This window comes from Camelus dromedarius, chromosome 18, assembly GCF_036321535.1.
Source record: "Camelus dromedarius isolate mCamDro1 chromosome 18, mCamDro1.pat, whole genome shotgun sequence".
Lineage (NCBI taxonomy): Eukaryota > Metazoa > Chordata > Mammalia > Artiodactyla > Camelidae > Camelus > Camelus dromedarius.
Genome location: NC_087453.1, coordinates 47967346 through 47982076, shown reverse-complemented (window position 1 = coordinate 47982076; position 14731 = coordinate 47967346). Strand labels below are relative to the sequence as shown.

The 14731-nt window shown below is 45.9% G+C and overlaps 1 protein-coding gene across 9 annotated transcripts in view; it reads right to left on the bottom strand.

The window, feature by feature from the left end:
• LOC105099863 (probable ATP-dependent RNA helicase DDX60) overlaps positions 1 to 14731 on the bottom strand; it is a 77092-nt gene that overhangs the window by 20560 nt on the left and 41801 nt on the right. For 7 of the 9 annotated variants that reach the window (XR_010376708.1, XM_064475966.1, XM_064475961.1 and 4 more), the window contains exons 23-29: positions 13883 to 13987; positions 13252 to 13380; positions 12113 to 12237; positions 10058 to 10216; positions 4517 to 4664; positions 3352 to 3504; positions 1252 to 1356 (exon numbers count right to left, since the gene is read on the bottom strand). Coding sequence is in view for 7 of the 9 variants with exons in the window: in XM_064475966.1 (XP_064332036.1) it covers positions 1252 to 1356; positions 3352 to 3504; positions 4517 to 4664; positions 10058 to 10216; positions 12113 to 12237; positions 13252 to 13380; positions 13883 to 13987 (924 nt within the window). In the remaining 2 variants the exon portion in view is untranslated. Of the gene's footprint in view, positions 1 to 1251; positions 1357 to 3351; positions 3505 to 3993; positions 4249 to 4516; positions 4665 to 10057; positions 10217 to 12112; positions 12238 to 13251; positions 13381 to 13882; positions 13988 to 14731 lie in introns of those variants that run through there. The other 2 variants (XR_010376709.1, XM_064475965.1) reach the window with 2 other exon arrangements.

Genomic DNA, 14731 nt, shown 5'->3' with positions numbered 1-14731 from the left:
AGCAAGAAGAAGAAAAAGACTGGACCCTGGTTTCATGTCCACTTACAGCTGAACGTACAAGACTTCCTGCCTCCCTCTACACACCTCTCTCCCACTCTCCCTCACACACACGTGGGCTGAGTGACAAATCACCACAAAACTGCACAGACAAAGGAGACTCAGCAGCGAGATGAAATTCAGAAACACCACTTGTGAAAAGCAAGTTAAAAACAAACTCTCTGCAGAAGTGATATGAGTCCTCATTTAAGACATGCTTGGCACATGCTAAGTCCTCTACACTTTTTATACGGACCCCCAGCAACCACCACAGGAGGTGAACAGTCGTTACCCTAGTTACAACACAGTGACTGGGGCTTGGGGAAATCAGAAACTCGCCAAAGTCAAACACTAGGACGTAGGACAACCATGACTCAAAGCCTGGCACTCAGACTCCCAAGTTCATCCTCCGAAACATCAGAATGCCCGGCCACAGAGCCCAGAGGCGAGACCCCAAAGATGACACCAGAGGGGCTTCATGCCCAGATCAGAAGCAGGAGGAAAAATCAAAAGGTCTGCAGCTGGTAAAATGCAGAAAAAATACGGATGTTACATGAGGTACGAACAGCCCCCATCGGGGAATGAAACGCATTTACAGAGGAAGGGAAGGGAGCCTGGATACAATCTTTAGTGCTGGCTGATATGTGGAGCAGAAACAGTCACCAGATGTCCCTGAGCCAGGAAACCATGCGAGGACAAACCACATGCGTGCTGGACTCGGGAGAACTGAAAATCAGGACCAGTGCTTTAATCCCACAGGCCACGCCTGTACGATGGAAGACAGTGGAAACAGGGATTACAAGGCAAAAGTCCAGACCTCTAGAGGAGAGTAACGAAGTGGGGCAAAGACAAAGGCAAGGACATTGGGAAGTGGGAGGGAGTGTTTCTCCAGCAGCTCCCACCCGTGTCTTCCCTACAAAGCGCTTCATTCAACTCCTGCAAATGCTGTGGGACAGTATTTATCAGCCCTGGAGACAGGACAGAGGGGCCAAGCCGTGCAGACACCTCACCCAAGGTCACGTACCCGGTGGTAACGGCCACCGAATGCCAGGCTCAGGAGCTGCCAGCTACAGCACAGCTGAAAGTGCCTGTTGGGCTCGAATGACTGTGCCCACCAATGCAGCATGAGTACAGACTAAAGCCTCACGTTTCTTACTATTTTCTGGCCATGTCTGAGTAGTGCAGTCATATTTGAGTTTATGCACACTGCAGTACCTGTCTGTAGTTTAAAGCATCCAGATAGACTGAGTTTTGAGCAAAAACCACTGATTTACAAGGCATGTTGATTCCTAAGGCAAGTGTCCCCGTAGCTGTCACCACCTAGAAAGAGAATAGAATAATTACTTCATAATACAGCATTTCAGCGGAGGCCACAGAGTAACTGAAACTCCTGCAACTCAGTGAGGCCCCAGAGGGACAGAGACACGAGTGCATGGGCATTCTCGTGGTGTCACAGCACCTCTGGGGCACCCGCCCAGGCCACTCCCACCACTCAGCTCTGCCCAGAACACCCTTCTCCCAAGTATCTGTTCACCCTGCTCCTCCAGGCCTCCACTCCACGCCAGAGAGAAAGTTCTGGAGCGTGACACCCCAAATACCCACCCGTCCTCATGACCCCCCGTGGCGTCAATGACATGACCACAGGTGAGTCTGGTTAAGCCCTGCCCAGCACAGTGTCTCCCCCAGAGCAGAGGGCCTGCCCCGGCCAGTGACTGGGGAACACGCAGAGGGAAATGACCAGAAAGGAACCCTTCACCTGGCGGCCACCCTCTGACAGACCCACATGGGGGCAGCTGCCTGCTTCACCCACTGTGACATTAGTGAAGCTTATCTCTATGAAAATCACACATCTAAGTAATATGAGCAAAACAATGTTTCAGTTTTCCTCCTGAATTGCCATAATAACTGACACAAAAATTCTAAAGCAAAATTTAATGTTTCTTAAATAATCCACTTTCAGGTGGATTTTTTCATATAATACTGGGTACGTCTCATTGTCCTCTCTTTCTCTTTATATTGACTGTCGTGAAGTCATGGCTAAGGTTCATGTTTCTCTAAATATTCTCAACCTTAACTCTATAATCTGTCAAAATGAAACACCACTTATGAACTGTTTTATAAACTTCAATAAGAACACAAATGGGAAAAGTAATAACATTACGTTTAGACTATAACCAGCATAAACATCTTTTTAAAAATGTGTTCTCAATAGCAAAACTATCACTTTTCCAGAATGATCCAGTTTTCCATGTATTAAACTAAGGGTAACTGGGCAACCACAAGTTAACAGGTACTATTTGTGCTGATCAAAACAGGTGCACCACTTTAACTCAATTCATAATCATGTGAAAAGTTTTCTTTCTGGTTACTGACTTTTAAAATAAGTATGTAACTTGTTATTAGTTAAGGAAAAAACCAAGCAAAGTTGTTAACAATATAGTTTGGTTTTTTCCCAGATTACAGAATTACCCTTAAATTAGGGTGTCAGATTTTCCTCAAGATTTACTTATTAAGATTAAAGGATACCACCTAGAGTAGCAGAATCAATCTCTCTCTGCACGCGCATGCATGCGCACGCGCGCGGGCACACACACACACAATGTACATAATACAAAAAATTAATGTGGGTTATTAGAAAAACTTAGGGCCTATTTTAAAATACTACTCAAGGTCTGAATTAACCAGGAAACTATATTAAACCATTTCTGTGAATGTATCCAGATGATCCCCGCACATCCTTATAGGACATGCCCCCTACAATGTAGTGAGCACTGGGTGGGGAGAGGTACCCTTCCTCCCACCCACATCAGGGATGGATGCAGGGCATGCAGGATGACCCTGTGCCCAAAGTCAGTCGAGACATGCAGCGGGCCCCAAGGGTGCAGCACATTCTTGTTCTTACTTCAGCTGCTACCCAAAGAAAAGACCAGATCAAAGGTCTGACCACAGCTACCATGAATGTCCTTCATGCCCATGAGCAGATATCTGCAGCCAAGATCATATGAACAGCCAAGAAAATCCCCAAATGTTATCAACGAAAAGTAGGGACTGCTCCAAGATCACTGCAGGTATATTTCATGGTAGAAAACACTTGGGAAAGTACCTGTTTAGGGGATATTTTAACCTCATGAAAAGAGAGAAACTGAATGGTAAATTTCAAGTCCCCTCCCTCAATGAAATGGGATGGACTATGCAGTGGTACTAGGGGGTCGTTAAGAAAAAAAAGATGAGAAAAAATGGTTATTTTCACTTTTTATGGGCATTCAGCTTCATACAGACACAGTTTCAATTTTTAGAATGAAGAACTTTACCTACCCTAATAAATCCTTTCCTAAAAAGAATCTCCACTAACTGTTTTTCCTTGGCGTTCAGAGAGCTGTGGTGATATCCAATCCCCCTTCTTGCCAAAGCCTTCAATTCTGCACCTTTTCTTGTGAATTTCACTCGTTCAAACACCGTCTGCAAAGACTAAAAGAAGCAAGAGTTTTAGGGATTTTGATAATTTTGTATCTAATTTTAATTTAAATCAGAATAAAAAGTGTTGAAATAAAAGTAACAGGCATCCTATACAATAATTTGGCTAACTGTGGTGGCTGAAGCTGACTCTCCATGTAAAGAAAATTTTAAAGAATGACAGGAACTACAGGAAGTGATCCAGACTCTTTGAGCAGAACTGGCGCTGCCTCACCCCAGCTCGGGGGTGAAGAGTGCTGCTCCTGCCTGGGGAGGTTGGCTCTGCCTGCCGAGCTTCCCAGGGGGAAGATAGGTTTGTTTCTCCAAGAAGGCAGAGCAGCTAACTTTTCATGGTCACAGAGAGCCTTAAAAATAGCCATGCCCGAAGAGGGAAATCCACTTGTGTGCAGACTTTTATGTACCAAGACAAACATCGCTTATGAGAGAGAAAAGGAAAAAAAAAAAAAAAAAACCCTAAATCTTAAATCCAAAAGCAAGACTCACCCAGAAGGGCCGTGATTTCTTCTGATTGCTGGGCTTGCTTTTACTGTCACTAATTTGTATTACCAAAGGCACGCGTCATGTGCGTTAAAACACGTGCGAAGGAAGAAATGGCACCCCACTTTCAGAGGTTTCAGTGTCTTTTACATAAAGTCTGTTCATGAGAAATTCTGTGTATGGTATTTGAAATGTACTGGACCACATGTGCTGAAACTCTCAGGTGAGGCAGGTGACACAGGAAGGAGTCTGGACTTGAGGCTGAGAAAAACAGCATCACAGAAAGAAATAACGGAAGGGCAGCCACTTCCAGTTTCACTGTTAATAAGCAGAAAATCATCTGTAACCCCCATCCTGCCCCTTCCTTCAGACCCACTCAGTGACCCAAGGGGTCAGGCGCAGCCAGCAGGTCACGCACAGAAGTCTCTGCTCTGGAAAGGACGCCCTGAGCTAGAGCACTCCACTCCACCCGCAGCAGGGATGCAAGGGCAGGGGTGTGAAATGATTTCCCTCCATCCCACAGGCTGACCTCAGTGTCTATTGCCTTCTGGTCAGCATAGGTACAGTCCTGAGGAATCTCCAAGTTCTTCTCAAGAACCCTGAGCAGATGATCATATTCAGCATCATGGATTAGGCTCTGATCCATTTTTCTGGGCTTTTTCTGGCTTTTTTCATCTCTGTTTATGAAAACAAATTTTAAGGAGTGAGGTGTGAGATCTGGTCACCAGGAGAAACCCAAGACTTCCCGGACCCCTCATCAGGTGGACGCTCACTTGCACACACCTGCCAGGTCCTGCACCAGTCCTCCTCCTCCCCAGCCTCTGCAACTTGCAGGGCTGCATCAGAAAAGCCGGACCATCTCTGCACATTCCCTCCCTTCTGCCAAATCCCGTTCTCCAATATGACCCCTGATCCTTGTTCCTGTGGCCATTCTCCTTCTCAGCCTTTGTGACACAGGGCTGGGAGGAAGTGGTGGGGGTGCTCCTTCTCTCCTCCAGTGGACGCTGCTACAGCTGCTCTTAGTTTGGCTGCTAAGCGCTCTCGGTGACACCCCTCCCTGTAGAACTGCCCTCCAGTGACAGGAGACCCTGGGAAAAGCCTGGGAGGTTACAACCTGTCCTGGGGCCAAGAGGGTGACCCCCAACAGTAACTGACTTACGGGAGGCACAGGAGTCAGCCACCTGAGAAGCAAGATGGTGGAGCAGAAGGATGCTTGTAGCTCACCCTCTCCCACAGATACACCAAAACTCACATCTATGGACCCACTGAGCCAATCAGAGCACCTGCAGAACTCCGACAGAACATCGCCCTCTTCGAAAGACAAAGATGCCAAAAATCTGGTAGGAGAAAAGGAAAAAAAAAGAGAAGAAAAAGCAAAACAGTGCGGGACCGGTCCCACGGGGAGGGAGCAGCAAAGGAGGAATAGCACTTGTTCGCTGGGTCTCCCCCCTCCAACGAAGAGACCAATGGGACAGAGGAGGAGCCTCCGAGGCTCAGATCTGCCCCGAGCACCCCTTGACCAACAGAACTAAGTTAAACGGGCACAAAAGGTCCCTGCGGCACCCAGCCCAAGACGCTGGCAGCTGGGGGCCAGGACAGGCCGCCTGAGCTGGGTGGAGGACTGGGGCAGCTGCACTGAGGCAGCCCCAGGGGACTGCAGGGTGCTATGCACCATGACTGGGATGGGATACAGAGCAGAACAACCTCGGTCCCCCCAAAATTGTGAAAAAAGCAAAGCAACACGGCTGGTGTGCCCTGCGGGGAGGGGCACTGTAGCCTTTGTCTCCTCAGACCTGCGGTGCCATTACTGGAGTTTCTCGCAAGAAGAGAGGCGGGGAGCAGCCACAGCTGCCATATCCTCCTGTGCGCAGCGCCCAGGCGGGGGCGGGGCCGAGACCTGAATCCGCACCTGGGGCTCCGCAACCTCCTAGGCAGGACTGAGACTTGTTTACAGCCCGAGGCAGATAGGATCTTTCTGCCCTGGCATCTCAGAGAACTTACACTGCCAAGACAAACACGGAGCTGAGATTTGGCATGGAGCAGGGGCAGGGATGTTCCACAGTCTTCCCTGAGCCCGTCCACGGAGCGCCGACCAGAGGTGGAGTAGGCAGCTGCACAGAGCAGCTGAGCGACCGGCGCCAGGAGAGGTGGGGCAGCCACCTGCCTTCCTGGCAGGAACGCAGCACCTGATCACGGCACTGGGAGGAGGCACAATCCGCCCACCTGACTCGCCCTGAGCAGTATCTGACTGCGACATCGGGAGGGGGAGTGACCCGCCCGTCCACTGGTGCCAGAGATATGAGCAATATGAAGAAGCAGAGGAACCACTCCCAATTAAAAGAGCAAGAGAAATCCCATGAAAGCACGATCAAGGAAATAAGCACTGATGGCCTACTAGATCAAGATTTCAAAGAAAGGAGTGATCAAAGTACTTAAGGAACTAAAAGAAACAGTGTTTAGAGATATAAAATATGTCAAAAATGAAATAGAAGCTATAAAGAAGAACCAAGTAGAATTACTAAACTCATTTGCTAAGATGAGAGCTGACCTAAAGGCTGTGCAAAGTAGGCTAGATAATGCAGAGGAATGAATAAGTGACCTAGAAGACAGGACAACAGAAAGCACCCAATCAGAACAGCTGAGAGAAAAACAAAAAACAATGAAAACAATATAAGGGACCTATGGGATAATATAAAGCGTGCCAATCTACGCATAATAGGGGTTCCAGAAGGGGAAGAAAGAACAAAGGGGACTGAAAAGGTATTTGAAGAAATCATGACTGAAAACTTCCCAAACCTAAAGAAAGAATCAGATATCCAAGCACAGGAAGCTCAGAGGGTCCCAAACAGGAAGAACCCAAACAGACCCACACCAAGACATAGCATAATCAAGATGGCCAGAGTCAAGGATAAAGAAATGATCCTAAAGGCAGCAAGAGAAAAACAAAGAGTGAGTTACAAGGGAACCCCCATAAGGCTCTCAGCTGATTTCTCTGCACAAACACTACAGGCCAGAAGGGAGTGGCAAGATATATTCAAAGTCCTGAATGAAAAAAAGATGCAGCCTAGGATACTCTATCCAGCAAGGCTATCCTTTAGAATAGAAGGAGAGATAAAGAACTTCACAGACAAGCAAAAACTAAGAGTTTAGCAACATTAAACCCATGCTAAAAGAAAAATTGACAGGTCTACTATAAACAGAAAAGCAGCAGGATGCTACAAAAATGAGAAACTCTTAACTGGAAAGGTGATAACTACCATGAATTCCAAATAGAATAAACACAGAATTGTAAAAGAAGACATCTAAATCATTAAGAGTGGGAGAGGGAAGTAAGGAAAGCCACTGTGGAAAACAGTATGGAGATTCCTCAAAAGAATAGGAATAGACTTACCATGTGACCCAGGAATCCCGCTCCTGGGCATATATCCAGAAGGAACCCTACTTCAAAAATGACACCTGCACCCCAATGTTCATAGCAGCACTATTTACAATAGCCAGGACATGGAAACAGCCTAAATGTCCATCAACAGATGACTGGATAAAGAAGAGGTGGTGTATTTATACAATGGAATACTACTCAGCCATAAAAACCAAAAACATAACGCCATTTGCAGCAACATGGATGATCCTGGAGAATGTCATTTCTAAGTGAAGTCAGCCAGAAAGAGAAAGAAAAATACCATATGAGATCACTCATATGTGGAGTCCAAAAATAAATAAATAAATAAATAAATACAAAACAGAAACAGACTCACAGACATAGAATACAAACTCGTGGTTGCCAAGGGGGCTGTGGGTGGGAAGGGACAGACTGGGATTTCAAAATGTAGAATAGATAAACAAGATTATACTGTGTAGCACAGGGAAATAGATACAAGATCTTGTGGTAGCTCACAGAGAAAAAAAATGTGACAATGAATATGTGTATGTTCATGTATAACTGAAAAATTGTGCGCTACACTGGAATTTGACACAACATTGTAAAATGACTATGACTCAATAAAAAAAAAGTTAAAGAAAAAAGGAGTCAGCCACCTAAACCCCAGCTGAGATGGTTCTCCGATGCCCCCAGGCCCACCCCCGACCCTGCCCTGCCGCTGGCCAGGCTGAGGCCAAGTTTCAGCAACAACCACACCCTAAGGTCTCTTCATCACTTTGTCACTGGCCCCTCATGAGCGCATCCCTTCAACAGATCACTTACACGGGGCCCCACCTCAGATCCCTGAGGTGTGGGGAGCCTGACCTAGGACACCGTGCCTTAAACACTGGATTTGACTCAGCCATCAGATGGCATTTCCCGTCACTCCTCACCGGTACTGCCGTCTACAGACCCCAGAGCCCTGGTCCTCCCTGGGACTGTCTCTGGACTGCGCACACAAGACAGCTCCAATAGGAGGCGATGAGCACACCAGTGTCGCACCATATATATCCTCACCTTCAACTAACACTCCCTCACCTTTAGGGAGGATGCTGCCACCGGGAAAGCGTGGCCCCACTCTTTGTGGGGAGCAGAGATACTGGGGCTCACAGACTGTTGTCCAGCTATTTATAAGTTTTAAATCGAGGTAACAAACTTTCCAAGTAAAACACATTCTCCCGCCACCCTGGCATGTTCAGCCCCGTTAGGATCGGACTGTGGAAGGGGAAAAATGAGTCCAGGGGCCGTGTCTGCCAGGCAAGGAGCACCAACTCCTCACCTTCGGCACCGGATGCAAATGGAGGGCTCAGCGCGGAAGCCCCCACCCTCTGTGTACTCATGGCGCTGAACAAGGTACCAAACATCCTTTTCCTTCTAATAGCTGGAATTGATCACTAATCCAACTTGAAATTGCGCCCCAAGCACCCTGGGGAAGCTGTCTAAAGCAGACCAGTTACTGCCAAGGCCGAGATCTCCCACCACTATTAAGGACATGAGCACATGTGTCAGCAGCAATTTCTGACTCAATCCGGAATTTGAGAAATCTGAGTCAGAGAAGCTCTAAAAGCTGTTTCAACACTGAGGGAAGTAACTCCCATTTGTTTCAGAGCGGCACAAGGCTGACCTACCAAGCAACGAGGAACAGGCATGGTTCCTGCTGGGCTAGAGCGAGAACTTGGCGAAAGCCAGACGTGCAAAGACAATAGCTGGGCATCCCACTTGACCTATAAACTTGGTGTGAGGTGAGAGCAGGGAGGAGGGTGCTGCCCCTCCCAGGGGTGAGCGCAGGTTCAGAGCACAGCAAAACTAGAGCAGCAGCCTGGGGGCAGCAGGAAGGCCATCCAGGCAGAAGGGCCAGAATGCAGAGACGGGCAGCAGAACGCACCATGTAGGGAGAATGGTTCGTGCTGAGCCTTGTCAGATGGGAGCAAGAGGCAGTGAACCTGCCAAGTGAGGGCAAAACCCAAACATGTCTGCCCACCAACAACAGCCAAGGAGTTCAGACCTCACCCCTGAAGCAAGAAAGAAGAAAGAACCCTGAGTGGGGGTAACAGTTCATCTGATTGCTACCTTGACCACAGGGTGGTGGGCCGTGGCGCTCTGGAGTCCGAGGAGGAGACCTCTGTGGTGATCCACGGAAGATATGGGGGCATTTAAACTGGCCATGACTGAGGACGGAGAGGGTAACAGGGGACTGCTCATTTGGGCCCCAGAGTGGTCAAATCAGACACTGAGAACAAGGAAGCAAAAATCTGACTGTTCTGTCCACTGTGTGGTCACTCATGTGACTGCAGTGGTGCCTCAGTGACCTGAGACACTGTGGCAGACTGTGTCCACGCCTCTGGGGACCAACAGGGTCACGGTCACCTGTGTCACAGGTGTGCTTCCTGTCAGGTGCATTATCTACCTGTGCTTGTAGCTGTGCTCCGGCCTCTCCCAGGGCCCCAGGAGACTCACCTCTGCGACTAAGGAACATGTAAATATTGGGCCACTTCTGTTTACCCTGTCCTCCCGCCCTGTTTACTCAATTTGCAAGTAAGTCCACACAACAACTAGAACAGCACTGCAGCACATTCAGTGTGTTTCCTCCTGGGACCTGGTGAAGTATTTCAACCACCTGCTAACCATCAATCTGCTTAGCCACATACTTACACTGTCTTCTGTTTCTCCATGGATTTTTTAACTTTTCGAAGTTTATTGGCCATGTCATAGGCCTCCTTGTCAGCCTTGGGGGGCCTTTTTATCTGCTGCTTTTGCTCCAGGAAAGTTTTCACACTTCCTGCCCTTTGCTCAACATCCCCTAAATTAAATCTGGGAACAAACAAAAAGAATGCTTGGCTTGAAAATAATGCAATAAAGAAAATTCAATCACATGTCCATCCACGGTTGCCATCCTGACATCTACCTGTGGGGTTTTTAACACCCATCTTTAGGAGTTTTGTCCTGAATAGGCACACCAGGAGTTCTGGGTCTGTGAGTTGTAAGTTCCCCTCCCGGCCCCAGACCTTGCCCCTGGGGTTATGGCAATGAGCACCCCGGAGGCTGTCCCTGTAGGAGTGGTCAGGCACCCCCCAGGCAAGGGACAGGGACAAGAGATGTTCTTCACACACAGGAGAGGGATGCTTCCCCTCTTAAGAGATGAAAAAAATGTTTTAAAAACAAAAAAAAATTTTTGCTCTTTAATTTATTTGTATTGTTTTCATAGCTGCTCTTGTGTTGAATTCCACTGGTCTTTAATTGTGCTTCATAAAAGAATCAAAGACCGTTAGTATTACGTAAATATATGTAAGTCCAGATTCCGTTTTTTAAAAATTGAAGTACAGTTGATTTATAATTTGATGTTAGTTCCAGGTGTACAGCACAGTGATTGAGGCTTTCTGCAGATTAAGCTCCGTCACAGGTTATCAGAAGTAACGACTATCCCTCCTTGTGCTGCACAGACATCCTCGCCGCTCATACCTCACACACTGTGGTCTGTACTCTTAATGGCAGCCCACCGTGTGTCCTCCCCCTGCCCTCTTCCCTTTGCTGACCGGAAGTTTGTTTTGTCTGTGTTTCTGTTTCACATATAGATGTGTGTTATTTTTGAGATTCCACATACAAGTGATACCTTCAGTATCTGTCTTTCTCCCTCTGGTTTACTTCACTAGAGAATCCTATGTTTAGTGAAATAAGTCAGATTTCTTGATGGCCGAATCTTTTGTGAATTTTAGTGCCTCCTTTGTTTTTCTCCACGTGTCTTTTGTTGTCAGTCTGAGACACGACTGATGTGTAATGCTGTGTATGTTTGGGGTGCACAATGTGGTGACTTGACATAAGCATGTGCAGCACTATGGTCACAACAAGGTTAGTGAACAGAACCAGCCCCTCACATAGTCACCCTTTTTCCTCCTATGGTGAGAACACTGAAAATCTACTGTCTTGGCCACTTTCAAGTGCGTGATGCTGTACTGTTGACTGTAGTCACTGTGCGGACATCAGAGTAGACCCCCAGGACTTAACTCCTCTCACAACTGGTGATCTGCACCTTGGCCCACTTGCCCCTCTCTCTCAGCCCCATGTCCCTGGCAACCCCTTATCTACTGTTTCTCTGAACTAGGCTTTTCCAGATTCCACACGTAACTGAGATCATACAGCAAAATTCTGCTCCTTTAGGCGGGATGAAGAGAATCTGGGGTTCTCACCCTAAACTCTTGGATTGTGACTATTTCTTTCTAGAGACCAGATCAACCCAGGTGCCTCTGGCCTCTACAATCCAGAAATGTCTCCATAGTCTGGGATTTATGCCTTTTGAAGAAATACTTAGGGACACATGGTCTGGACTTCCTGGCACCTTGGAACTTAAACTAGCATGTTGTAAGGATATTCTAATTTTATGTGGGGTAACTGGGTGCATAAATGTTCAATTTGTTTTGCAAACAATCTAGGTCTTTACTGAAAATTAACAAGACCTGAATAAAAATACAGTAGTTTATAGTCAAAGGAAAACAAGAAATGGAGAAGGAAACTAAATAAAGACGGTATCTTTCAACAGCACGAGTAAAATTATTTTTTTAAGAACTGAACTAGAAACTCTGCACTCTGATGACAAAAGGGCACCAAAAGTAGTAATAAACATTACTTTACAGAAAAGTCTGTACAACTTTCCTTAACTTAAAGGAATAACTCTAATACAAATTATGACTAAAAACAAATAAAATGACTCACAAAAAAAATAGTGCAGGTAACTTTTTCATCTGGCTGAGCTTTTCAACGAGAAGTGGAAACAGATCTGCCATGTTTTCTGAACTAACAACCGAAACTGGACGAAGATTCCGCAGGACTGTTCTGGCCTGTAACAACAAACAGAAAATTATTTAAGTTATGCACGATGAAGAAACACATTACTACTGCCAGCTGAAACGTGTTCATAGTTGTCTAATCGATGCTTCTGTGGTTCTTTGACATAATATATAACAAATGTAACAATAACTAAAGTATAAGCTAAAATTTTGCAAAAAAAAAAAGAAATATACAAATCAACACACCAGAACAAAAAGACAGTAATACATACAAACACACACACACACACACACACAGTTTAACAAGAATTTTAAGGCAACAGAAATCAGGAAGAGGACTGTTCAGAAAACAATGCTGATTCCACCAGGACAAGAGGTGGGGTGAGTCAGTTTCTCTCTGTATCATGTAAAAAGTCACTTATAATTATAAATACATTTCAGAGGTTTTTAGTGACAAAATAAATGGAAGAAAATACACATCAATTATATTATGTTTCAGAGTGGGAGGAGATAATCTAAGCTGCACTGTAATGGGAGAAACCCACCTGAGAAAAGCCTGATACACGTCACTCCCCAAAGGCCAGAAACCTCAGTGCGTAACAATAAAACAAACTCCAAAATGAAAAGACGATCAACTTACTGAAAATAAACACGCATAACTCACATGTCCCCTGGTTAAGGTTTTAATACAAAAATAGTTCCAACAAATTAAAATAAAAATCATGAAAGAGAAAAACTTCAAAATAAGAAGAAGATAAAGGAGTAAAAAGCTCCTCACAGCTACTGTCCCTGTGATTCCAGGCTCCACGCAGCCCCGACATCAAGACCCCGGGGGCCCCTCTGACCTTGTCTAGTAGGAGATGGAGCCCACGCAGAGGGGACCGGAGGACAAGACAGAGGCCAGGCTCCTTTCTCTCTCCCTACCCCATCTCAGACTTTACCTTCGACTGAAAATCCTTAAATGGAAGACTAGAAAAGCCCAGAAAAGAGTGCTGACAGCACAGCGCAGCCCAAGGAGGCCACAGGGAGCCCAGAGCAGCTGCGGCTACGCCGCATGACAATCACCTCCCAGGCGTGGCCGCTCTTCACCCAGCCAGTCAGTTCTGCCTTGAGGCTCTCTTCGTATTTCCTAGTGTCCATCTTTGTGATGACTATTTTATTCTTAAAATGAATGAATTCCTCTGGACACAACTCCTTGAAAAGAAATGCCACCAAATTAATACAATCATGTAAGAAAATCCACAGATGTTTCTCAACTACATGTGTCATTAACAGAAGGACAAGCCTCTTGAGGGGACATGGTAAACTTCATTCTATCTCCGCATCACTTCTGGTGCATAAACCTAACAGGATGGAAAAACCAGACAGGATTGAAAGCACAGGGCAGTCAGGGCAGAGAGAGGCCAGGAATGAGACCCAGGATGGGCGGAGGAGGAGGCTGAAGGGCTGCCCCATCCCAAGAAGTAAACAGGAAATGTTTTCAGGAATACAGGAGCATTCCACTCCATGGCAGTAAAACACAGAATATTAGGAGGAAGGATGTCAGAGAAGGGGCAATCTTATTTTGGAAAGAATTCACCAGTAATTTTAAAAGCTCAGAGGCAAGGGATCAGAAAGAGTGAGAGCTTGTCTCTCTGAACAGCAAAGTTACCACCCACTATGACAGGTTCAGAATAATTGAGTTGTGACTATTTACCTGAGCCCTGGGCCAGCCTTCCCAGAACTGAGACATGGTGTCATAAAGCTGGATCATTTCTCGAGGTGACAGGCTAAGATCAGAAGGGAATCCATACTTTTCAATCTACGTTTAAAATAAAATGGAAAAGTTTAACATTCCTTTTATTTTACCTTATGTTCTATCCTTTGCCTCACACTCTCATGGACCCGAAGACACTGAAAACAGCCCTCAAGTAACATGCTTAGTAAACTTCCTTAAGTCCTAAGATCACTTGAGGTCAAGTTCAAGGCTCAGGCTCTCACATGACCTTCAAGACACTCCAGGAAACCTCTCCCCAGGTCACTGAATTGGTTCTGCTTTAAGCCTTCTGGATATCCACGTCGTTCATTTTCCCACAAGTATTTTAAAATATAAAGTAAATATTCTTGTCCTCAAAAAGCTTGTGTTGCAGTAGATTCTACCGGTTTCAACCACTCTTATTGTGAATCATCTGCCTATGAAACCACAATCCCCAAGATGTGGGCAGGAATTCTTCAAAAGAAAAGACAGGGTGTTCTATTAAACAGGTTTCCTCAAGGTTTTACATCAGAAATGTTAAATCTCAAAGAAGGGGCTACAGTACACAGATTTCTCACAAATTATCTGGCAATAGAGCACATTTCTTAATAAACAGCTATTCAGTTACGAAACTCAGGTTTGTAAATTCTGGGCTAAACAAGTCACTCCAATCACAATACAGTTGAAAAAACTCGGTAGGATGGAAAGGGTGTTTCAGCTTGAATGAGAGGATTGAGTTCTAATTCTACCTCTAAATGCTACTTCCTCCTCCACAATATAGGGTTAAAATAAAAACCTACAATATAGGTT